This window comes from Dendrobates tinctorius, unplaced genomic scaffold, assembly GCF_039654945.1.
Source record: "Dendrobates tinctorius isolate UK_male_01 unplaced genomic scaffold, ASM3965494v1 ptg000089l, whole genome shotgun sequence".
Taxonomy (NCBI): Eukaryota; Metazoa; Chordata; class Amphibia; order Anura; family Dendrobatidae; genus Dendrobates; species Dendrobates tinctorius.
Genome location: NW_027361757.1, coordinates 12634292 through 12660575, shown reverse-complemented (window position 1 = coordinate 12660575; position 26284 = coordinate 12634292). Strand labels below are relative to the sequence as shown.

General features: G+C 42.7%; 1 protein-coding gene across 4 annotated transcripts in view; it reads right to left on the bottom strand.

Annotated features, from left to right (window-relative positions):
• The window catches only part of NUDT13 (nudix hydrolase 13), a 95052-nt gene extending 78415 nt beyond the window's left edge, over positions 1 to 16637 (bottom strand). Inside the window, exons 1-2 of one of the 4 annotated variants that reach the window (XM_073585824.1) lie at positions 16581 to 16637; positions 4270 to 4376 (exon numbers count right to left, since the gene is read on the bottom strand). In XM_073585824.1, coding sequence (XP_073441925.1) covers positions 4270 to 4349 — 80 coding nt within the window. In that variant the 5' untranslated portion in view covers positions 4350 to 4376; positions 16581 to 16637. Of the gene's footprint in view, positions 1 to 4269; positions 4377 to 5353; positions 5453 to 7846; positions 8074 to 12517; positions 12781 to 16580 lie in introns of those variants that run through there. The other 3 variants (XM_073585825.1, XM_073585823.1, XM_073585826.1) reach the window with 3 other exon arrangements.
• Between the last annotated feature and the right edge of the window lie 9647 nt (positions 16638 to 26284).

Here is a 26284-nt window from a genome sequence, read left to right as displayed (position 1 = left end):
AGGGCAGGGAGACAACCTCCAAGGTGGCTGTGGTGGAAGGGGACTAGAGAAACGGATGTTTTTCTGTTTGGCTGCTGTCACACACTAAAAGACACTTTTATTTGTAAAAAATAGTTTTTGCATCACCACATTTTGAGAGCTATAATTTTTCCATATTTTGGCCCACAGAGTCATGTGAGGGCTTGTTTTTTGCAGGACAAGCTGACGTTTTTATTGGTATAATTTTCGGGCACATGTTATTTTTTGATCGCTTTCTATTCTGATTTTTGGGAGGCAAAATGAGTAAAAACCTGCAATTCATTTTTTTTTTTTTTTTTTTTTTTGGGGGGGGGGGGTTACTACCATTCCAGGTGTGTGGTAAAATTGATAAGGCAGTTTTATTCTTCGGGTCAGAACGATGACAGCAATACCTCATGTGTATATTGTTTTAATGTTTTAGCGCTTTTATACAATAAAAACTATTTTATAGAAAAAATAATTGTTTTTGCATCGCTTTATTCTGAGAGCTACAACTTTTTTATTTTTCAGCTGATGGAGGAAGCTGTATGGCGGCTTGTTCTTTGCGGGACCAGATGACGTTTTCATCGGTACTATGTGTATTTATATCCGTCTTTTTGATCGCGCGTTATTCCACTTTTTGTTCGGCTGTATGATGGTAAGCATGGAGTTCACTAAAGGGGTTAACTAATGAGACAGTTTAATAGGTCGGTTCGTTATGGACGTTGCAATACCAAATATGTGTACTATTGTTTTTTTTTCATTCAAATATTTATTTAGAGATAGAATATATATGGAGTTTATTATTTTAATATTTTTACTATTATTTAAAAAAACATTATTACTTTTCACTAACTTTTTTAGTTTGTCCCATAGTGAGACTATCATTTTTTGCAGGCTGATCGCTTCTATGGCATGCAGATTGAGCAGCATCTGCATGCCATATAAGCTGTCAGCGCTGGACTGACAGGGAGAGACTTGCTGATCATGCATTGCACATGATCAGCAAGTTTACTTAGCTCTGGTGACTCGGATGTCGTCATGACAACATTCGGCTCACCATGGCAGCTCCCCCCGTGAGCGCAGCCGATCGCTTAGATGTATAATTCTGTCCATGGTCAAATTGTGTCAGGTCACATGGATGGAATAGTATTTCTGATGTCAGAAAGGGGTTAAAATAGAAAAGCTTGGCCACAATGATCAAAGTTATGTGTTGAGAAATAAGGGCACAGAATTTCAGGGTGAATCAATCATGCTTTGGGGTTGTGTTGCAGCAAATAAGATGGGGGAACATTTCACGGGTGGGGGAGAACGGATTCAATGAAATTTCAACAAATTCTTGATGCAAATCTAAGATACCCAAGTGAAGTAGTCGTGGGCGAGCTTCTGTTCTCACTCACTTTCACATCCTACATACAGCATGTGTCCCAGTCCCGGAGTGCATCACACTTACTTCAGGGCCCAGGCCTCTTCTGACTCCAGGAATCCCTCTTCTGGAATCAGGGCAGCAATCAATCCAGTAGCCACGAGGTTCATAAAAACAACTAAACTTTACTTGGTGATTGGCAGTATTTACAGGCAGGTATAGAGGATAAGGCCCAACAGATTGACATCTTTCCCACAGGTACCTGACAACTTCAGCCTTTTATTCTCGGTATAGGTAGTACATTCATTTTACTCTCTTCTCTGGCTCTAGGGAATCTTCTCCTTTTCTAGCAGTACATCTGGATTCCACTCCACCTCTTAGTGTTTGAGGCCACTTTCTCCTGCAGCTACACAGAAAGAGTATGCCCCTGGGCCCGACATCAATCTCGTGGTTCCCAGGTTGGCAAAAGGGGACTCGTGCAGAGGGGTTCTCTGGAAATCCACCGCCCAGAGATTCTGGGCTCATGCTGTTACCAGCAGCCCCTGTCCTGAGCCTGTTGCTTGTCACTGCTCACCACTCACTAACTCTGTCACTTCAGGTACCTGAAACAAACTCTCAGTTCCCCCTCTCAAACTGGGCCGGCCCTTACAGTTAACCCTATCTAAGCTAACTGCATTCCCAGTGAGTGTCACCCTCTTATAATATGCATAAACGTCAAATACATTTAACCATTTAGAGTGTCAGGGAGCAGACCATCAGCTGCACTACTCCTACTCAACATAACACCCTCTGTAAAATAAAGCTGAAAGGAGGATGGCTTCTACAAATGGATAATGAGCCTAAACACACGTTAAAATCCACAATTGATTCACAGTCCCATGATCTGAACATCATTGAAAATCTGTGGCTATACATCAAAATAGAAGTGCATCCCTACGACCCAGGAATCTCACAGAACTGGTAGAATTGTCCAAGGAAGAATGGATGAAAATGGCTCAAACTGAAGGACTCTTGGCTGACTACAGAAAGTGTTTATAAGCTATGATGTTTGCAAAATAGGATGCTACTAGATACTAATCATGCAGTGTGCCCAAACTTTCGCATGTGCCCATTTTGTTTTTTTTGTAAATTTTTAAAATGTAAAAAAATGACTTTTTTTTAGCAAAAAAAAAAAAAGAATATAAAGGAAATGTGTCATCTTTAACTTTAGGCGTCTTAAGGCCCCGTCACACAGCGACGCACCAGCGATCCCGACAACGATACAACCTTGTCAGGATCGCTGGTGCCTTGCTACATGATCGCTGGTGAGCTGCCAAACAGGCAGCTTCACCAGCGATCAGGACCAGCGAGGACGCTGGTATCTAATGTTTATATCGGGTAACTAAGCGCACGCATCACTTAGTTACCTGCTGTGTACCTTAGATACCTGCGTGCTCGCACTAAGACGCTGGTATCTAAGGTAAATATCGGGTAACTAAGCGCACGCATCACTTAGTTACCTGCTGTGTACCTTAGATACCTGCGTGCTCGCACTAAGACGCTGGTATCTAAGGTAAATATCGGGTAACTAAGCGCGCGCGTCACTTAGTTACCCAATATTTACCTTGGATACCAGTTCCCAGCGCCAGCACGCAGGTATCCAAGATAAACAGTGGGTAACTAAGTATGCTATTTTTTTTTTTCTTTATTCCTCCTAGTGTACAACCAACTGGCACCTCACAACTATGTAATGGGTGGGCAATGGGGAGACAGTGTCTAACCACTATGATAAATTGCAGAGTTCAAGGAGTTAAACTGCCACGATCAGATGCTGAACTTCATCACGACTGATCTTTCTTTCAACACACACATCTCCCGCTGGATGGAAATTGCAGTGCAGGCTCCTAATGGAAAAGTGTCAACATAACCTGATGCGTTTATCAAACTTCCAATTGAGCTACGTGTAAAGCTATGTTCACATTTCCGTTTGTACAATTAAATCTGTCTTTTCTGTTTACAGGATCAAAAGTAATTCATGTGCGAAATAGATCCGTTCTTTAAATGGTGCAAATAGAAGCAGAGGGCTGGGGTCTGTCTGGGTTCAGCTACGAGTCAGGTTTTAGAACAAAAGAAAACAAAAACTTTTTCTACTGTTCTGAAACACTGGGGCATAACGACACCGGTACCCACACTGCCTCCATAATCATCTCTGGGACCCCTCTGCTTCTCTTTGCATTAGGTATTCTAGATTTCCATTTTGACATTGAATTCCGTTTGTTTCTCTGAACAGAACAGGCAATCAGAAAAGTGAAATGTGACCCTTGCACTCCTCCCGTTAACCTGCATGTGTTCTCAACCAGTTCTACTTGCCCATTCAAATTGTAGGCTTGCAGCCCAGGAGAGACGTTTGTCCATTATAGTAGGTTTTTTTTAACCAGAAAGTGGCATATACAGTAGGATATGGAAGGGTTTAGACAGGACCCGTCAAGAGAAGTGTCACCTTGCTGCGGTTGACGGGCACACATGAATTGGCCAAATCATGTGCTAAGAACCTTCGCTTTTGTAGTACATCTTGCTGAGGGCCAGAGCGTTTGGAAGTTGTTGTTTCCATTGACATCATATGTCTTGGCATTCACAGGGTGCTGCTGTGCCTTTTTCATTTATGTTTTGAAGTCACTGCAGCTTGCACCTAGTCACACTTAGGAGGTGCTGGTCAGGTTTTTTGTATAGCTATATATATTTGGGTTTTCATCCTCTAGATGTATAGAAAAATGATCCAACTTACAAACAGAACATGACACACTGACAATATTAGCTGCAGAACTATTTCATTTCCAATTATTAATGTGGTCACAAGAAATGCAAAATGTCCTAAAGAAGATATCATAAAAACTCATTGAGGGTTAGCACCAAGGAAGATGACGTACCGTGTCTGTTTTACATAGGAGGAGCAACATCGGACAGTACGGGCTGTATGGCTAACAGCAGCACTAAGCATCTTCTGCATCTATTTATCACTACCGCAGGGAAATACCTAAAAGCAACAAAGGCAAAACTGAGATTACAAAATGTGAACGTTTTTTAGCAGATATATCAACAGTAATTTTCATCCAGCTTTCCGGAACCTCACTGCTGATAGGTGCTGCTCGACCCATGGGCAGCGTGTATCCGCCATTGAATGCATGATCTCGGCCAGGAGTGTGACTCTGAATTGCTGCGTTGTTCCAAAGAAAAAAAAAAAAAAAAAAAAAAAAAAATTAAAGCAGATGGGGACCAAGCTGCACAGGAGACTAGTCAGACAGGTGAGTACCAGGCTGCTTCTACACGCCCGCTGCCCTGGAGTGTTGGGTTTCTCCCTGTGTGTGAATAGGGGGAGACCTGTCAGTCATTGACAGCGGGAGGGGAGATGCTGCCGGGAACCCGACTATCAGACTAGTCCCAGCGACTTTTAAAGCCTGTTTTTCTTTGAACAGTTGCAGTGTTTCAGATTCAAACATGCCTGGCTGAAATCATAGTCAGAGCCTGTAGGTCCGGCTGAATGTGTCAGGTTTGCTTGGATAATGAATGTACTATAAGGCACTGTTCCCATGATGAATTTTCATTACATTTTTTCTTACAGTTCCAGCAAAGTGGATGTGATTTATAGAAAGTGTCATCTGACCTGCGGTGCGTGTTTCAAGTCTGCAACATGTCAATTTCTCTTGTGGGTACGTTGATGCAGTAAATCCGCAGGTAAAAAAACCCCACATATGTTATTAAATAAAAAAAAGGGGAGAAGCCAGCGCTGCTTATGGTCAGAGCACAATACATGAAGTGCATATGCAGATATTGATTTCTAACTATATTTCAAAGTGAGACATATAGCAAAAAATTGATTATTTGAGCCACCCCGCCAAGGTATTCTCATATGGGGCAGTCCTACTCTACGGTTGTTTTTTTTTTTATATTCGCTGTGCCATTGCGGCCTCCTAAATGTATTAAAAGCAAGACCACATTAAATGCAAACTGTACCTGAAGCGTTTCTGAATCACTCCCATGGAGCCAGAAAAGGCAAGCGCAGATAAAGGTTGACAGGTCCAGACATGGATATTTCAGATCTAACCTCCACACATGCCTGACCAGCACCACAGATGAAGGGTGATACAGGCCCAGACACAGGTGCACAATCAAACTGAGACTAGGGCAGGGCTGCTGTGTGTGCACAGCAGCCTAGATCAATCACAATGAACACAGAAAGAACGGCGAACATAACCCAGCGCACTTGGCAACAGTGGTGATCAGCCACAAACCAATATCAAATTAAAAAAAAAGGGAGAAGCCAGCGCTGCTTATGGTCAGAACACAATACATGAAGTGCATATGCACATACTGATTTCTAACTGTGTTTCAAAACGAGACATTTAGCAAAAAAATTGGTTATTTGAGCCACCCCGCCATTCTCATATGGGGCAGTACTACTCTAAGTTTTTTTTTGTTTGTTTGTTTTTTTTTTGTTTTTTTTTTTATATTCGCTGTGCCATTACGGCCTCCTTATGTGCAGATTTTTCCCATAGATTTGCAATAGATGCAGTAAATCCGCAGGTAAAAAAAAAAACCCACATATGTTATTAGCGCATTTCCCCTGCAGAAACTTCAAAAACGCATGTTATTTACACACGTCTATATCAATAGAGTTTTGTCAAAGCCAAATATCAGGAAGTATTAAAAACAAAGCAAATTTGTTCAAAACATGACATTCCAAAAAAAGAGACAAAAAAAAACATACTGGATGTAAAAAAAAAAAAAATGCACTGAAAAACACAATGGAAAAAAAAACGCAAGTAAACTAATTTAGCTAATAGGTGCAGAAAAGTCTGCAATATCAACAACTCACCTAATACTCATCATGGGAACATAGCCTAAAAGTATAGGACCAAGCTGCATGAAAGACTAGTGGCAAAGGCGGATCTCCAGTGGCTTTTCCCCTCCCGCTGCCAGTAACAGACAGGACTCTCCCTATACAGGCATGCAGGGAGAGACTCCTCACTCCAGGGCAGCGGGCGGGGAGAAGCCTGCTGGGACCCACCTGTCCGACTAGTCACCTTCTTGTAATGCATGTCCTTCTTTGGAACACCGTAGCGTTTCAGTCAGCCATACCTGGCTGAGATCATACAGTTTATCAGTGTCTGATAAACGCTGCCCATTGTTAGGGTAGCAAGTATAAGTGGTCATGTTCCCCGTAACAACAAAAAATGGCATCATAAACCAGGATAACAAATATACATATGAATGCAGCCTAAAGTTGGCCATAATCATCCGATCCAAGTCAGCCAAGCAAGCACAGTAATGGGAGGACTACGCACAATAACCTAACTCACACATTTGCCTAATGAAAAATCAGACATGGTTTTCAAGGAAAAAAAAAAAAAAAAAAAAAACCACACAACAAATTAAGAGGGTTTTTTTGTTTGGTTTTTTTTTTTTTTTTTACACTTTTTCATTATTTTAAATGCAGCCTTTAGGCTTCAGGTTCACTTTCGGCAAGGAATCCACATCAAAGTAGTAACGCCATTTTTACCCCCACAGCTTTCTTTTAAAACCTTCTTGATGTATGAATAGCAATGTAGGTTTCTCATTGAAAACCTGTAGAAAGCTTATTCAGCATTATTAGAAGTGCTTTTTACGTAGATTTTGGAGCAAAATCCGCTGCAATATGAACATTAAAGAAAATTAAGATGCATGAACATACTTAAGAGGACAGCAGTATTTGTATAATACAGACTGTGCTTTTACTGACATTTTCTCCAAATTTTGTGAAAGTCATTGCAAAAAAAATAAGTATGCAGTTCAGAAGTGTGATACGAGATCTTTGCAAAATATTGATAACATAATGAACAATGGTAAGGATCAATTTTTATCCCAAAATTTGAATTTCACCAGACATGACAGTCATTGCATAATAATTAGCGATGAGGTTTTTTTGAGATTGTAGAAAACATATCGAAGAGTACGGAATGATAAAAAGTTCATTATTTACAGGTGGATTCTTCCGCTGATCCAGCAAGACCACTCTTATTATGTCCCATGCAACTTTCACGTGCAGCGAATCACAAGCCTGAAGAGTGACATCTGTATGTTTGGCCCGTGACTACTGAGAATAATAAGAGAACAGACCAAGCAAAAAAGTGGTATGCACACCTAATAAATCTATGAGAAATGCATATGTAAAAAATGCTTTATTTGGAAAAGACAAAACACACAATTAAAACAAGACAATCAATGTCCCAATAGCACACTCCTGTATCCAAATAACACATGTAACCTAAAATAGGAATATAAGTCCCCTTATGCCAATAACAAACCACTGCAAGCAATAAAAGCCTGTCAAGATGGACTATGGGCAATTGCACAAAATCCATCAATGGACTGAAATCCTGTCCACTACAAACCATGTGGCGGGCCAGGGGCAAAGGCACCGAAGTGTAATGGCCAGCAGAGCCGATAAGACAAATATCGCATACTCACTGCATGTGAAGAGTGTTAACCGAGCCCTGGAGACCTGCCTAACCCAAGAGGGTGGAATAACAGCCGCCCACCAAACTCCTGTTGGAGAAAGAAAAAAAAATAGGAGGCTGCAGGAAAATATGCCTGTGGAAAGCCAAAATCGGCTAAAGCGGCAGGGAGGACATGGAGCAAGGGTGTGGAGTGTGACCCCACGCGTATCGCTTGCTTAAAGCAGCTTCGTCAGGGGAAGTGTGCTTGCTTACCCAAAGAACGCATCTTAAATATCATCCAATTAGTGTCATAATCACTATCCGGTGTGTGAGTATTGAAGGAGGTGGCCCCGGACATGTTTCATCCCCAGACGCTGGCCGTCCTGCCGCGGTATTGCGAGAGTATTGCTAGAGCACGCTTCTCACAGGATTTCATGTGGATGGTTCAGGTGCGCGTGCGCAGTACATCAGACCGGACGGTGGCCGTCCCGCCGCGGTATCGTGAGAGTACCACTAAAACGCGCTTATTGAGTGATTACGTATGGATGGTTCAAGCACGCATGCGCAGTACATCAGGCCGGTCTGAAACAGCAACTCTTGTTGTTGTGTATAAGAGAACGCACACGCGATAACAGGGTAGGCACACAGAAAGAGAGACATGAACAATGCCCAAAAAGATAGAGAATAAACATGCATTCATATGCTAATGTTATGTATATATAGCTAATGACCATCCATAGAGCCATAGTGGCCAGCATATGTAGGAGGCACAGAAAGGCATAATGGTCAATATATATATATATATATATATATATATATATATATATATATATATATATATATTCAAAACCCGCATGAGCGAGCATGGGATGATAAAAATATACACATATATCAACAATGAGAGTATAACCTGCACCTAGAAAAAAAAAACAAAAAAATCCCCCCCCCCCAAAAAAAAAAAAAAAAAACTACTGAGACCTGTAATTGGCTGCAGCTCTCAAGTGTTTGCAAGATGGAACATACATTATCACTGCAGGATCGGAAGAAAGCACTGGAGAGGCGCGGTCTTCAAATGGTAAATAATTATTTCTTACTTGACTTTGACAATTAGAATGAATGGAGGATAGGTGTGCATGCTCAATCTTGGCTCCACTCAGACAGGGCTGTACACAGACTCATTTTCGGGATTTATGGGGGTCCAAATGGTCTGATCCTCAGTGATCAGGAAGTTGAATAAGGGACAATTTCCCTGCTTGGCACAAATTCTTTAACTACCAAAACTTTACTATAACTGAACATTAAAAGGAATCTGTCACCCCATTTTTGGACTATAAGCTGCGGCCACCGCCATCAGGGGTTTATCTACGGCATTCTGTAATGCTGTAGATAAGCCCCTGATGTAGCCTGAAAGAGAAGAAAAATTAGTTAGATTATACTCACCGGGGGGTGGTCCGGGTCTGGTTTTGGTCCGATGGGTGTCACGGTCCGGTCCGGCACCTCCCTTCTTCTAATGGTGACGTCTTCTTCTTTCCTTCCCGTCGCGGCTCCTGCGCACTGCAGTATTTTGTATTCAACAGGGCAGAGCAGTGCGCCTGTGCAGGAGTCACGACAGGCAGCAAAGAAGAAGACGTCACCGTTAGAAGATGGGAGGCACAGGATAACAACACCCATTGGACCAAGAACGGACCGCCCCCTGGTGACTATAATATAACTCGTTTTTCTTATCTTTCAGGTTACATCAGGGGCTTATCTACAGCATTACAGAATGCTGTAGATAAGCCCCTGATGGCGGTGCGGGCTGCTGATACTCGAAAAATGGGGTGACAGATTCCCTTTAAAGGGAATCTGTCATCAAGTTTTTGCTATCACATCTGAGAACAACAGTATGTAAGGACAGAGACTATAATTATAGCGTTGTGTCACTTACTAGGCTGTTTGCTGCAGTTTTCATAAAATCACTGTTTTCTCTGCTGCAGATCTAGCAGTGTTGTGAATGCTGATTGCTGTATAACCCCACCCACTATACTGATTGGTCGGTTTCTGCGTACATTGTACATAGGCAAAAAGCTGCCAATAAGTGGTAGGGTGGGTTATTCAGCGCTCATGGATATGAAGGACCACATGGCAGCAGCTTCACTAATCCTCTAGTGATAATCTCCTGCTGATAAAACAGTGATTTTATCAAAACTACAGCAAGCAGCCCAGTAAGTGACACATCGCTCAGGGTCTCTGTCTCTATATTATGCTGCGATTACAGTAGATGGCAAAAACCTGGTGATAGATTACCTTTAAAAATTACAAATTGTTACTAGTTTTATGACAGGAATTTGCACCAGGTTATATATCTTAAAGGGAATCTGTCGCCATGCCAAGGCAGTCCATTCTGCAGGGGTAGCAGAGCAGACTGATATATTGTTTGGTGAGAAAACATTCAGTATAACCCGAGTTTTCATCATTTCTTTCTGGGGTTTTGAGTCCAGTGGACGGTCCTATCAGTGATTGGCAGCTTTCTTTTTATAAGTGTGCATAGAGAGAACTGTCAATCACTGATAGGACTGCCCACTGGACAAAACTCCCAGAAAGAGAAGGAATAAATGATTAAAACATAGGTTATATACTGAATCTTTTCTGACAAAACTATCTATTAATCTACTTCGGTCCTCCTGATCTATTACATGAAACCGCAGATTGGACTGCATTTTCCTGGGGACAGGATCCCATTAAACATATATCTGCCCCAACCCATTTTTACAGCTGCTTGACATCTTACTGTAATCCAAGGGAATCCATGGTGAAAGATTACAGTATAAATTTAAGAAAAAAAAAAAAAAAAAAACATACGGTATACAAATATTGTCTAAAAAAAAAAAAAGTAATTTTTTTTGTTTTCAGGTCCTATGACAGATCAGAGGAACAGAAAACCAAACTGCAGACATGAACAGACTCTGGCAGATTTTACAAGTGCTGACCTTACGTGTGACCTACAAGAGAAGCCTCCACAGAATATTTAGTCAGTGCCCATTGTCCTCCAGTCACACGGCATTCGTTGAGATTCCAATTATCTGTGTCCATAGTTAAAACTCACTAATATGAACTATTCACTTGTAATTTCCAACGCTCTGCTCGCCAAGCCGTGTAGTAATGGTCTAGATTATTCAGCGCACAAATGAAAATCAGATGTTCCCATCTGTGGAAAAGTCTAAGGCTGTGTGCACACGCTGTGGATTTTGCTGCGGTTCCGCAGCGGTTTTCATTCCCTATGGGAATCAAAAACCGCAATGCAGACGGTGCGGAATTTTCCGCGCGGATTATCTGCGGTTTTTAATCCGCAGAAAGAATTGACATGTCAATTCTTTCTGCGGATTCCGCTGCGGTTTGCCATCTCCTCCATCGAGGAGATGAAAAACCGCAGGGCAAAACCGCAGAGCAATCCGCAGGTAAAACCGCAGGTCTTTTGACCTGCGGATTTTACAAAATCCGCGGGGATGAATCCGCACCTAATCCGCAGCGTGTGCACATACCCTAATACCAGGTCACTCCGTCACTAACACAGGCAGAATCCTTTTTGCCAATCTGGGCACAACTTCATATTTTTCGATGAGCAAGAAAATGGAATCCATTCCCAAGCAGATTAAAGCATCACAGGAAAAGCCACCACATCTCCAGTCTCCTTCGCCAATATGATCCCCACAGAATACTTTCTACATGGGAAAGATCCAGCAGCAATCAAAACAATTCATTTGTGGGGTCATCAAGAAACTCAATCAAGACACGATCAGTAATGACCTGTACACGTTGTCTTGACTCTAGTGCCACTTTACAAATAATCAATTGACATTTATGATAAGAGTTTGGCGGAACATCTAGCAAAGGAAAAACATGAATCAAGGAAGCAAATATTTAGACACTTTCGGTATACATGATAAAGATTCATGCAACATTTAGACTCGGAGGCGAGATCATTGTTACAGTGCCTTGAGAAAGTATTCGGCCCCCTGAAACTTTCAACCTTTTCCCACATATCATGCTTCAAACATAAAGATACCAAATGTTAATTTTTGCTGAAGAATCAACAACAAGTGGGACACAATTGTGAAGCTGAACGAAATTTATTGGTTATTTTAAATTTTTGTGGAAATTCAAAAACTGAAAAGTGGCACCCACAATGCAAGTAATGTATGAAATTCCATCCATATATTGAAGAAATTGACCGGAGCTGCATATCTGGAACCAACATATTGTCAATTTCCACTGCGATGCACAGGGTGAAAGCTGTGGCAGATCTGTGGCATCTCTGCAATAAAACCAGCATGTTTTGGTGTGGATTTTGCTAGTGCAGATTTATTTCCACTATGGCAAAAACGCAGAACATAGATCCAGAGGGCACATACATCTTATTGTTAGGAGTGGCGGAAGGCACTAAATAAAAAATATAAAGTGCCTTCGCCACTCGGGGTCCACCGTGCAGTAGGTGTAGAACCACTGCTAGGGGGTAGCAGAGCACTATGGCGGTAATGTGCACAGGGTTCAATATCACCCAGGTGCAACAAGCAGTCTCTGTTGTAGGCACAGAGCTGCTATAACCAATCATGAATAAAGTAACGCTGAGCCTATTAACAGCACAGAAACTCAGCGGCACACACACACGGTAGTTGGTCACCAGAGTAGTTAAATATACAGTCACTATCTCCGAAGGACCTACCGTAGTACTTGTGTGCGAAGCGTCGCAACCGTGGACACACTAATAGGCTGCAACTGCAGCGCGGCGAGGAAGATGCCGCAGAGAGGCACCGCTAAAAACACAGGCACAGTGACAGGCTCTAGCAAGTGTTGCTGTGGAGCAAGGCGCGCTGGCGCAATTACTGGCTAAAACACATTCCCTCACACATGCGTATTATCAGAGGGTAGGGGTTTCCAATGAGTCATTCACCAGATCATGCATCCATCACCAACCACATAGCAGCAAGTAAGACTATACTAGCACAAGGCGGAACAGCCATGCGTACTTTTAATAGCGAATGGGACCTTCCGGAAGTCTCCAGAACCCTGAGCAGAACCAATGGAATCAGGAGCAGGACCTGAGCACCTGACTCCTGAACTCCAATGGGAGATCGTCCCAGGAGCATGCTCAGAGAACAGAATGAAGGACTTAGCCTCCGGAGAGAGTTGCTGCAAAGCAATCCCCTCTGCAATCTCTTCTGCAGTGGACAAAGAGCAGGAGACTGCAGAATGTGAGGGTCTAGATTCCTGCATAGTCAGGGCAGAAATCTGACTCCTAACACTTATACAGTAAGTGCATAAGAAACATAGAGAGTTTAAATATCCTTGTAAGGCTATGTGCACACGTTACAGATTTTGTTGCGGATCCACAGCGTTTTTTCTGCCAGATTTGCACCAAATTTGCAAAGGGTAGCTCAAGCAATGTTAATCAATGGGAATCCAGAATTTCTGTGCACATGCTGCGGAAAATTCCGCACTGATTTGCAGCGTTTTATTTTCCGCAGCATGTCAATTCTTTTTGCAGATCTGCAGCATTTCTGCACCCATTGACTTGCATTGAGTCAATCAAATCTGCAGCAAAACCGCAGGTGTAAAAAGGTCTGCGAATTAGCTGCGAATTTGCATGCCAAAAACGCTGAGGATAGGGAGGAGGAAGAGTGTGTGAGCGGAGAATATGTGTGAGTGAAGAATATGTGCGGGTCTGTCTGGGGGTGTCTGTGCCTGTCTGCGGGTGTATCTGTTCTACATGAGAGTTCGTCATGGGACACTCGGTAAATGGACTCCATCGGGCAGGAAGTACTGTATTTTTTGGACTATAAGACACACTGGACCATAATATGCACCCCAAATTTTCAGAAGGAGAATAGGGAAAAAAATAATGTGTCAAATGAGGGTACGTCTTACAGTCCGAATTCAGCTTACCAGGGTCAGGTTTTAAATACATTGGTTAGGACTTCTCTGAAGGATATACCTTGGCGTTTGGTAGGGCGGCTTAGCATACATTTTTTGCAAAAGACGTGTCAACTAAATGCGCTGTTTTTTGTCATCTTTTTACTAGCACTTGCTGCTTATTGTTAGAAGGGTTTTTTTACAGCGGAGTGTTTTTTCACGTTTGTTGTACTGTGTTTCTCTGTGCAGAAGTCTTCCTAGACCTGGTCATCCCGTCAAATTGAGAAGAGCCTTGGTGAGAGCGGTAAAGAAGAACCCCAAGATCACTGTGGCTGAGCTCCACAGATGCAGTAGGGAGATGGGAGAAAGTTCCACAAAGTGCACTGCAGCCCTCCACCAGTTGAGCCTTTATGGCAGAGTGGCCCAACAGAAGCCTCATTTCAAGACACATGAAAGCCGGCATAGAGTTTGCTAAAAAACACATGAAGGACTCCCAGACTATGAGAAATAAGATTGTCTGGTCTGCTGAGACAAAGATAGAAATTTTGGGTGATAATTCTAAGCGGTATGTGTGGAGAAAACCAGACACTACTCATCACCTGCCCATTACAATCCCAACAGTGAAACATGGTGGTGGCAGCATCATGCTACGGGGGTGTTTTTCAGCTGCAGGGACAGGACGACTGGTTTCAATGGAAGGAGACATGAAAACCTCTTCCAGAGTGCTCTGGACTTCAGACTTGGCCGAAGGTTCACCTTCCAACAAGACAATGACTCTAAACACACAGCTAAAATAACAAAGGAGTGGCTTCAGAACAACTCTGTGACCATTCTTGACTGGCCCAGCCAGAGCCCTCACCTAAATCAATTGAGCATCTCTGGAAAGACCTGAAAATGGCTGTCCACCAACGTTCATCATCCAACCTGACGGAACTGGTGAGGATCTGCAAGGAAGAATGGCAGAGGATCCCCAACCCAGGTGTGAAAAAATTGTTGCATCATTCCCAATAAGACTCATGGCTATACTAGCTCAAAAGGGTGCTTCTACTCAATACTGAGCAAAGGGTCTGAATATTTATGACTATGTGATATTTCAGTTTTTACTTTTTTATTAAATGTGCAAAAATTTCTATATTTCTGTTTTTTTCAGTCAAGATGGGGTGCAGAGTGTACATTAATGAGAAAAAAAAGAACTTTTTTGAATTTACCAAATGGCTGCAATGAAACAAAGAGTGAAAAATTTAAAGGGGTCTGAATACTTTCTGTACCCACTGTATTTATTGCCATCTTTATATCGTTCCTAACCAGCCCTTTTTATTGTCTTATTGATGACTACATATGAAAAAAGCTATTTCATAACTGTGAGGGCGAAATGCTAATTAGTGGGTGACTAATCGTGAGGGCGTTGTTTTCCCAGACTAATCGTCCCACTAATCAAACTCTTGTGGAAATCAGTAACATAATTTGGAAGAGTAGCGTCACCACTGGCTCTTTGTAAATTTCTGCCTTCCTGACAATGCGCAGCATGCCTGGTGTGGTGTACTCCAGCTTCATCGGAGCTCTGCGCATGCTCATGGAGACAGCGGTGAGGTGGAACACAGACAGCAGCGAGAGCCGGAGGTAATGGCAGGACGACCCCGCGTCAGCTACACCTCCCTGGGCTTGTGCAGTGCAAAGCTGAAGACATGGAGCGTAGGCTACTTTCACACTTGAGTTTTTTTGCGCTGCGCACCGTGCGCAGTGCAAACGCACATAAAAAACGCATCATGCGTTTGTGTGCGTTTTTTGCGGGTTTGGGTGCATTTTTTAAAAAGCATGCGTTTTTTGCGCATACGTGCGCATTACCATGCGCACGTATGCGCACCCATAGACTATAATGGGTGTTTGGCTGTAAAAAAACGAATTGCGTGCGCATGCGTTTTTTGGGGGCAAGTCGGACACACACAAAATGCAACAGGATGCATTTTGTGCGCCCGAGCGCACACTGCAAAAAAACGCATGCGCATACAAACGCGTACAAACGCATGTGTATGCGCACCTATGCGCACCCATGTAAAAGATAGGGGGGAAAACACATGCGGTTTTTTTGCACTAAAAAACCGCAAAAAAACGCAAGTGTGAAACCAGCCGTACACCCAGCTTACAGCGCATTGTCAGGGAGGCAGAGATTTGCAAAGAACTAGCGGTGATGCACACTGACGCGCACAATGGCGGTGATAACATGATTAACGGGATGACAAGTCTGGGGGAAAATAACGCCCCAACTAGTCACCCATTAATTAGCATATCGCATCCACCACAGTTATACAATAGCTTTTTGGTATATGCAATCATCAATAAGATCATAAAAAGGGCTTGTGAGGAAGGGTGTAAAGATATAAGGATAGCAATAGATAATGGTAGCAACTTGGACCTGGGGAAGCTGAGAAGTTTCCTTCTGTTCTGGTTCCCCAAAAAAACCAAACTACACTTACTACGTGCCACAAATACTCTGGTTTTAGACTTTGTTGCAACCTTCGATGAAAAGTGTCTTAAAAAAAAAGCGCAAATTCACGACAGAACGCCATTTCTTTGTGCAAAATACTAGAAAACTAAGACACTAACATGTCTGGTGATTTGGCGCATAGTTCTCACTCCTGATGCAGCATACATTCTGCACAATATGCAACACTGTAGGAGCTCCTAGAACGACGTCTGTAATGACAACGTTGGTAAATCTGGTTATAAGGCAGCATATGAATTCTCCATAGTTGCTGCAGGAGTCCATGAGATTGCTGGGACACATTATTGACCATCAAGACCGACAAAACAACAGCATAGAAATACAAAGAGTGCAGAGATCCTGAACGGCCCCGGATTCTGCAGCACTTACTTACTTTCACTTGGAACTATCAACCTTCAGCACGAATCGGACGACAAAAGGGAACTATGGGAAATGGAGTCTCCGGGCGCGCAGGTTGAGTTCGAAATGAAGAGAAAAGCTATCGGATAAAGACTACATTTCCCACAAACGCTCTCGGCACCCCTGTCACTCAGCAGTGTTAGTGAAAATGCATCATGGGAAATATAGTTCTTATGTGTGAAGTATTGGCATAGTGTTCCAGGCAGTCAGAGGGAGAGAGACGGCTGTGTGTCCTGTCCTGAGCACCTGCGTCACTGCAGTACAATCCCACAGCCCTCTCCTCTGACTGGAAAAGTCACACTTTACAGTACAACCATCCCATACTTATTAGAGAATGAAATGTGCAGATATTCCATATACTATAAATGGTTTCCAGGCTTCTCGCCGTTTCATGGTGGTTTAGCACTCAATGGATAATTCCAGAAACTCGTTTTTCATGGTGTTTTCCTTTGACTTTCCTTTTTTTTCCTTACAAAAACTCACCCAGATGTTAGCTAAAAGTACTAAGGCTACTTTCACACTAGCGTCGGTACGGGCCCGTCGCAATGCGTTGGGCCGACGTACCGTCGCACATTGTGAACGTTTTGCATAACGGGGGCAGTGGATACAGTTTTCCAACACATCCGCTGCCCCATTGTAATGTCCAGGGAGGAGGGGGCAGAGTTTTGGCCGCGCATGCGCGGTCGAAAATGGCGGACATGACGCTCAAAAAAAGTTACATGTAACGTTTTTGTGTGCGTCGCGGCCGCCAAAACACGACGCATCCGTCGCACGATGGATGCGACGTGTGGCCATACGTCGCAGTGCGTCGCTAATGCAAGTCTATGGAGAAAAAACGCATCCTGCGGGCAACTTTGCAGGATACGTTTTTTCTCCAAAACGGCGCATTGCGACGTACGTCACACGACGCTAGTGTGCAAGTAGCCTAATTATGATATCCAACGCTGTAGAAACAGTGCTCTTCATGGCATTTTCTGCTGCGCGTTTTTTTAAAGATTTTCGATGTCTTTAAAATGCTGTAGGAGTGGCAATTCTTCAGAACTTTTCCAATGCAACTCACTATTGGATGTGAAAAACAAGGGGCATGTAATAGAAGAAAAGTGCCACCGAAATGTTTGTAAGCTTTGTGACGTTTACAAACGCAAGAAGATATGTGTGGAAGAGGAATTAGAAAAGCCTGTGTCGGCTAAGGCTATGTTCACGACACAATTATTTCAGGGGTTTTTTAGCGGGTCAACACAGAAAATGCTTGGATGAGTCTTCTGTAAAGCCGCTTTATTGAACGCTCAGGCTTTGGAGGGTCTTTTCTGCTATGAAGCTGCGCCATACTTCACAATAGAAGTCAATGGAATGGCTAATAATCTCCCTGGAAGATGCCTGCGCGTCATTTGAGCATTTTGACAGCTTTTTTGGCTCAAAAAACTCTTGCAAGTGAACCTACCCTATCATACTATCATACTACCCTCTGGGTATTCCAGGTTCTTCACCTGCTCCAAAGACATACTGGTAGGGAATTTAGGTACTCAGCCCCAATGAGGACAGTGAGGATGAGGTCTGGAATTAATGGTGCTATATAAAAGCCTAAAATAAAAAAAATGAGCTGGTTTCCTCCTCAACTTTATGCCAGGTTCACATATGGGTAGCACCAGCTTATCTTTTGTGCCCTTCAGAGCCAAACTGACAGCATTATATGCTGCAGCATCACCCTTGGGTGAAAGTGCCCTAGGAGAGGGTAAAATTGGTCACAATAGTTTGGAAAAATTTAGCTGCACCATGTGGACAGTAGGTTCACGTGAGCATATAAAAAAAAATCATTCAGAGTTTCATCCTGAAAAGTGTAACTGTTTTGTTCTCGTCATTCGTGTGCAATCGTTTTTTTTTTCAGCAGTTATTAATCATCTACGAGACCATTTACAGTTTTCTATGTAGCCGCCCGTAAAAATCAAATGTTGTACTCTGAGTCCGTATGGCATCCATATTTTCTTTTGCGCACCCATAGACTTAAAAGAAGAGTCTTATCCAATTTACTAAAGAAAGTAGTGCATGCTGCGATTATTGTAACAGAATCGCTCAGTGAAAAGAAACGCTCTTCCTCACTCCCCCATTGAACAACATTGCTCAGAGTGAGGCCTGTTTTTTCCACAGACAGCGCGCGGTCCGAAAACACGGTCGTCTGAACGAGCCATAAGGTAGAGAGAGTTTGCATGTAGTAGAATAAGTGTGTAATTTTCACATTCTAATTACCCCAATTTCAGGTAAATTATATTTCTTTCAAAACCATATTCACAGTTTTGCAGAATGAGAAGAGCATCTTTCTGATGGAGTCAGAGAGACAGCAGTTGGGGAATCCATCACTGTAGCTTTATATTTTGGAGATGTCGAAAGAATCCAAGGTACCCAATGAAAGCCCATAGGAAACACATGCAAACTTCATATAAGTTGTGCAAGTCAAATATATTTTCTTCTGCTACTGTTTATCTTCTGCTATGCTAATGAGACATAACACAATGTAGGGGTCTATTAATTAGGACCTTCACAAATCATTAAAGGGATTAGCACATCTTGCTAAATGGGTGCAGTTGGAAAGTGTCAGTAAAAACAAGAAACTTCACAATTTACTTCTTATTAACTGAGAGATTTTTGTCTCTATAGTTGATTACTTGTTGACTAATTTGCCAGCCACCTCTGCAGTCTGTCATGGGTGGTTTCTTCCTCAGGAGAACATGGTTACGAGCTCTTTGCTTTAGGCCTTTTTCACACGTCCCTTTATTTCCGGTACCAGAAAAAAACGGTAACGCAGATATCTGTGTCCGTGTGTGTACTACGTGTGGCAACTGTGTGCCGCATCAGTACCACACAGACAGCCGCTGGGGAAGAAGCGCTACAGTAAGCGCTGTTCCCCTGCGGCTGGTGCTGAAGCCGGCTGTCATCATTCTCCCCTGCTCTGCCAGCGAGCAGAGGAAAATGATCAGCGTTATATTAAAGTCCGAACAACAGCAGGTGGGGGCTATGGAATATCCCAATCATCCACACCTACTGTCACTGTTATTAGAGGCAGCAGGTGTCGGATGATGGGGGTAAGAGTCCCAAAAGACTAGTCCCCCAGACTAGAGAGCCTCTCCCAGCCTCCTAAATGTTGTGATTGATATCTCCCATGGCCTTTAGGGGGTTAAGTAGCCGGGGGTGGTACAGGTACTGCTCTTGGCTGTGAGAGCCAGGGCTCCACTGTCACATAAGCCGAGCTTCCGGGAGCGTTCTTACGGGCACAGCTCCTATGCCGCACACGATCGCCATGACTTTTATGTCATCGGTCGGGAATCCCTATCCGACCATGACATGCAGGTACTTCAAACGTCGTGAAGGGGTTAATGTGAACATATAGATACGATAACTATCCGTGATCAGCTAACTGTTCATGTTTATTTCAACAGGTACAGAAGACGAGAGGAAGGCATAAACCATCCAACTTGTAGTATTAAAACCCTGCCAATCAGCTACTTGTTTCCTCTTTTCTTATGTGCACAGAACAAACAGTAATAGATCGCTTTGTGTGCATAGACTGCTATTGGTCTTGGAACTACATGTCCTGTTTACAAAAGATGATGTAATGCCAAGTATACTGATTTTTATGCCTGATTAAAATAATTTCACTTGATAAATGAGAGTTTTGATGAATGTATCATATGTACCTGTGCTTTTCAAGTAAAAATTGGACTGTACACCGACCGATGTAATTCAATTTGGGCTGTTCGTATGACTGTTTTCATACACTCAGTCCATATAAAAAAACTTTCTCAGCATGCACTCATCTCTTCTGAGTGTCCAATGAGAATCGCCTAGACAAGTTTACGGGTGAGCAAAAAACAATTTTATTCCATATAAATCATCTGTGTAGCATCTGATTTTTATGGATAGATTGTTATTATTAACCCAGGAAACTATATATTTGATTATGCACATTTTAAAATGCTGATGTATTCAAAAGTATTCTGTCACGATTCCTCCTATCTGAGTGTCTGGACGCAGTGAAAGACAGTTCTACCGTCCAATCTAGAAATGGGGCGTGCTGAACTAACAGTGTGGTGATGCACAACTCATCTGTTCAATTGGATGCTGGGACGCGCTGAGCTGTCAGCATCTAAAGTGACAGTTTAGCTGTCCAATCAGGACCAGGGTGTGCCGGGGCTTCATCCAGTTGTCTGTTATCCATAGTTATTGTCACAGGAAAACTGTGACAGAGAGAGGCCAGAAGACTGCAGTGTCTGGTTTCCTGAACTCCTGCACTGGTTAGAAGTGCAGTACTTTTCCTTGCTAGCAGTGCAAGGGTTAACCTGTTCAGTTGAAGCTACTGGAACTTTCCTACTTGGATTGTCTCAGCTGTTCAGTGTTGGACATTCCCCTCTGCTATATATGCAGCCTCTGGCACTTAGGCATTGCCAGTGTTCTTACTTCCTGGTTCTGGAGTTGGAGGTGTAGTTTGTGGTTGGAGTTGGAGATTGTTGCTTGGCAGTTTTTCTGTGTGCACATCCTTATCTATTTTGTTTTTCCTTTCTTAAACTCCTGTGTCCCACTTTGTTATTTGGTGTGTGAATTTTGTATGGTTGGTATTTTCATTTATCCCTATCTGTCTTTCCTTGTTTGTCTGGTTAGTCTGTTCCTATAATCTTCAGCTTCCCACTACCCTGGGCAAGTTAGGGGAAGATAAGGGTTCATACAGGAGCATAGCAAGGAACATGAACCCGGCATCTCCACCTTTAGGAGTAATCCGGGGAACAAGAATAGACTAGGGTGCTCCTAGTTCTAGGAACCTGGTTAGCGCCTATAGTCTCAACACCAATGTGATAGTTATTTCCTGACCAATTGTAGCTTTGCCCATGAGGTGTGTGCTTGCTCTGTGCTCCTTGTCTGGTATTCTGATCTTTGTCTTGACTATCAGGTTGCCTAGGCCTTTTGTTGTGATCCGCTACCTCCTTCAAATATTAACTTCAGACACTTTCATGACTCTGCCTTCAAGAAGAAGGAGAAAATTGCACCTCGTGCGGATCAGCAAGGTAGGAGCGCTATTAACAATTAAAATTGTGCTCACCTATGGAAGATGTGCAGCTAAGGCACATCACTGGTTAAAACTGGATGAGAGTTGTGTTACCGGCATATCCACCTGCAAGATCCCATTGGGGTCCAGAACATAGTCGGTAGAAAAAAATGTGTTTGCAGGTGATACATGGAGCGCTGCCCAGAATCCTCAGTGTCCAACCATGAGAGAAAAATCCAAGTAATGAAAAAATATTTTTAAAATTTTATTGCTACGTGTTTTGGAGCAGAACTTGCTCCTTCATCAGGCAAAATACAAATATGCCATATACAATGACTCCAGGGCATTATATATACCCTTGGGTGTCTACTGACAAATCAGATGTTAGAGCATTCAGGTGGGAATTAAGTAATCAATTATCTTTGAATATCATTCACATGGATTGTTACAATGTTGAATTAACCATTTACAATGTTTACAATAAACATCTGTAAGAAAAACAAAGTGTATATATATATATATATATATATATATATATATATATATATATATATATATACTAGCTGAAGAGCCCGACGTGGCCTGGGCATAGTAACTAACTGTGATTAATTATAACAATTTATAATGATTATATTGCACATAAAAACATTTCACATCATATTTTCAACACTACAGATTTGCAACACGAATTAACTAAATGATTACCTAAGTATTGATAGTATTTTATTTTCAACTTATTCAAGAGCCTTTTGATAAACAACATTTTTGTTTTTTCCTTTCGGTGCAAAGATGAACAGATTTTTGGCAGTTCCAACTCTTGAACAGACCACGTAAAGTTGACCATGAGAAAAGCATGGAGATTGCAAATCAATCCTTACTACTTTCAAGTACTGTCCCTGAGCCCTATTAATGGACATTGCAAATGCCAGTCAAAGTGGAAACTGGAGGCGCTTAAAATTAAAAGGCAAATCAGATGGAATGAGTGGAATTCTTGGAATTGGAATGAAAATATCCTCTTCCTTTGGTACATCCTGTTGCTGAGCTGTGTATCTAATTCTATCCTGTGTGATACCATCTGTGAGCTGTATATCTAATTCTGTCCTGTGTGATACCGTTTGCTGAGCTGTGTATCTATCCCTATCCTTTGGGATACTGTCTCCTTAGCTCTGTATCTAATCCAATCCTGTGTGATACTGACTGCTGAGCTGTATAGCTAATCCTATCCTGTGTGATACTGTCTGCTGAGCCGTGTCTCTAATCCTATCCTGTGTGATACTGTCTGCTGAGCCGTGCATCTAATCCTATAATATGTGATACAGTCTGCTGTGCTGTATATCTAATCCTATCCTGTGTGATAGTCTGCTGAGCTGTGTATCTAATCCTATCCTGTGATACTGACTGCTGTGCTGTGTATCTAATCCTATCCTGTGTGATACTGTCTTCTGAGCTGTGTATCAAATCCTATCCTGTGTCATACTGTCTGCTGAGCCGTGTATCTAATCCTATCCTGGGTGATACTGGGCTCCCCCTGCAGTTTGTGTCAGAGGGTAGTCTGTATTGGCATGGTAATAAACTGTGTAATTTCCAGCTTTACAGAAGGACGATAACACCATAGAAATGATAAGAATAACAGGCCTCAGTTACCACAACTGTCTACAAGGAAAACTGTTGCTCATAGCAACCAATCACAGCTCAACTTCTTTTAAAGGGTATCTGTCACCCTATTTTTCGCCTATCAGCTGCCGGCACCGACATCAGGGGCTTATCTACAGCATTCTGTAATGCTGTAGATAAGCCCCCGATGTAACCTGAAAGATAAGAAAAATGAGTTATATTATACTCACCCAGGGGCGGTCCGGGTCCGATGGGTGTTGCGGTCCGGCGCCTCCCTTCTTCTAACGGTGACGCCTTCTTCTTTCCTTCCCGTCACGGCTCCTGCGCAGGCGCACTGCTCTGCCCTGTTGAGGGCAGAGCAGAATACATTACATCGGACCCGAAGCGGACCCGGACCGCCCCTGGGTGAGTATAATATAACTCATTTTTCTTATCTTTCAGATTACATCGGGGGCTTATCTACAGCATTACAGAATGCTGTAGATAAGCCCTGATGTCGGTTCCGGCAGCTGATAGGTGAAAAATAGGGTGACAGATTCCCTTTAAACTGCTCTGGTGAAATGAAAGATGCTTAGCGATTGGTGGCTTTGTGGAGTGGGTGTGGCCGATACATACACACATACAGTCATTTTTATAGATATATACAGTATATGACCTGAGATAATGAATGAAACATTATAAAACCATTGATTGTTTAACATGAATGTGTAGGTCCATGAAAACTTACAAAAATTAGTTATTGATTGTAAGATAAAAACAATCCATTTTCTCCTTGCTTATGCTTGGTTTGAGAGACCCCACCCCTCTCTTGTGTGACATGCACATAAAAAGCTGCCTTACACCACGTGCCCATACTATGAAGCGCCTGTCTGGGTCCTGTTCATTTAGACACTGTTCACATGTTCAGGTTTTAAATACATTAGCTAGGGACTGTTCCATTAAGGCCTCTTTCACACATCCGGTTTTTGTAATCCGGCACGATCCGGCGAAATTTTTAATAACCGGATCCAGCACCGGATCCGGTTTTGTCCCATAAGCTTTCATGGTCGCTGCATCGTGCCGGATGGTTATGCGTCGTGTCCGGTTGTTGCCGGACACGGCATAAATTAGCCGTCCGGCATCTGCAAAAAACATTCCCTGCAACGTTTTTTGTCAGCGCCGGACCGGCTTTTTCCACAGCGCATGCCCGGACTCTGTGAATGTTAACCCCACAAGTGCCCGGCGAGAGAGATCTCTCTCTGTCACCCGGACACTTGTGAGAGGTCTCTCTCGCCGGGCACTCGTGGGGTTAACACTCACAGTGTCTGGGTGAGAGAGATCTCTGTGGGGTTAACCCCACAAGTGCCCGGCAAGAGAGAGATTCTCTCGCCTGGACACTAAGTGTTAACCCCCCATGTCTCTCTCTCTCCACCCCCCTCTCCCCTCTCCCCTCTCCTATCCTCCCCTCCCCTCACCTCCCTTTCAGCAGCTGTCTATCATCGGCTGCCTCTGTCCACCTCGTCCTGCGGCTCCTTTAAATAATGTCCGAGCCGTATCTCTCGCCGCATACACATCCGGTGTCACCGCTGCAGGCCGGATCCGGCGGCCCGGCTTTTCGCCGCACGCCGCCGGACCCCACACACCGGATGTGTGAAAGTAGCCTAAGGGTTACCTTGACGTGGTGGAGCAGCTTGGTATACATTTTTTTGCAAATAAACGTATCGACTACCCTGTATTTGTTGCCATCTTTTTACCAGCACTTGCTGATTACTGTCATATTTGTTACTGCAGGGTATTTCTGCACATTTGTCATTCTGTGTTTTCTTTTTGTGTTTCAGTCAGTGGGTGGTGTGAACACTGTCCGATCGACTTGTTCACATTTGTGCATGTCACATGTGTTTTTAATCCATTTTCTCCTTGCTTATGCTTGGTTTGAGAGACCCCACCCCTCTCTTGTGTGGCATGCACATAAAAAGCTGCCTTACACCACGTGCCCATACTATGAAGCGCCTGTCTGGGTCCTGTTCATTTAGACACTGTTCACATGTTCAGGTTTTAAATACATTAGATAGGGACTGTTCCATTAAGGGTTACCTTGACGTGGTGGAGCAGCTTGGTATACATTTTCTTGCAAATAAACATATCGACTAAATACCCTGTATTTGTTTCCATCTTTTTACCAGCACTTGCTGATTACTGTTATATTTGTTACTGCAGGGTATTTCTGCACATTTGTCATTCTGTGTTTTCTTTTTGTGTTTCAGTCAGTGGGTGGTGTGAACACTGTCTGACCGACTTGTTCACATTTGTGCATGTCACATGTGTTTTTAATTTAGTATATGACCTGAGATAATGAATGAAACATTATAAAACCATAGATTGTTTAACATGAATGTGTAGGTCCATGAAAACTTACAAAAATTAGTTATTGATTGTAAGATGAAAACTTTCTCCCAAGGTGCACAAGACTCCCCATCCCCACAGTATTACCCTGTATTTTCTATATACTCATTCAAGTCGTCTGGCTTGAGCGTGGAAAGTCACAAAGGCTGATCAATAGGAAATCATATTGAACTTTCAAACTTTCCCCACTCAAGCCAGACAGCTTGAATGAATGTATTGTAAATGGTGTAACAAAAATCAAAACACCAGAATTAAGTTTTTTATGGTCGCCGCAACATTGCAATAAAGTGCAATCACATGCGATCAAAATATCATATATGAACACCAAAATGGCATCTATAAAAATGTCAGTTTGGCATGCAAAAAATAAGATCCCAAAAAATGGAGATGCTACGGGTCTTGGAAAATTGAGCTTTTTTATATGTTTGGTATCTGTAAACTCGTAATGACCTGAAAAATCATAATGGCAGGTCAGTTTTAGCATTTAGTGAACATTGTAAAAATAAAAGAAAACAATTGCGGAATTGCACTTTTTTTTGCAATTTCATTGCACTTGGAATTTATTTCCCGTTTTCCAGTACACTATATGGAAAAACCAATGGTGTTGTTCAAAAGTACTGTACAGTACAACTCGTCCTGCAAAAACAAGC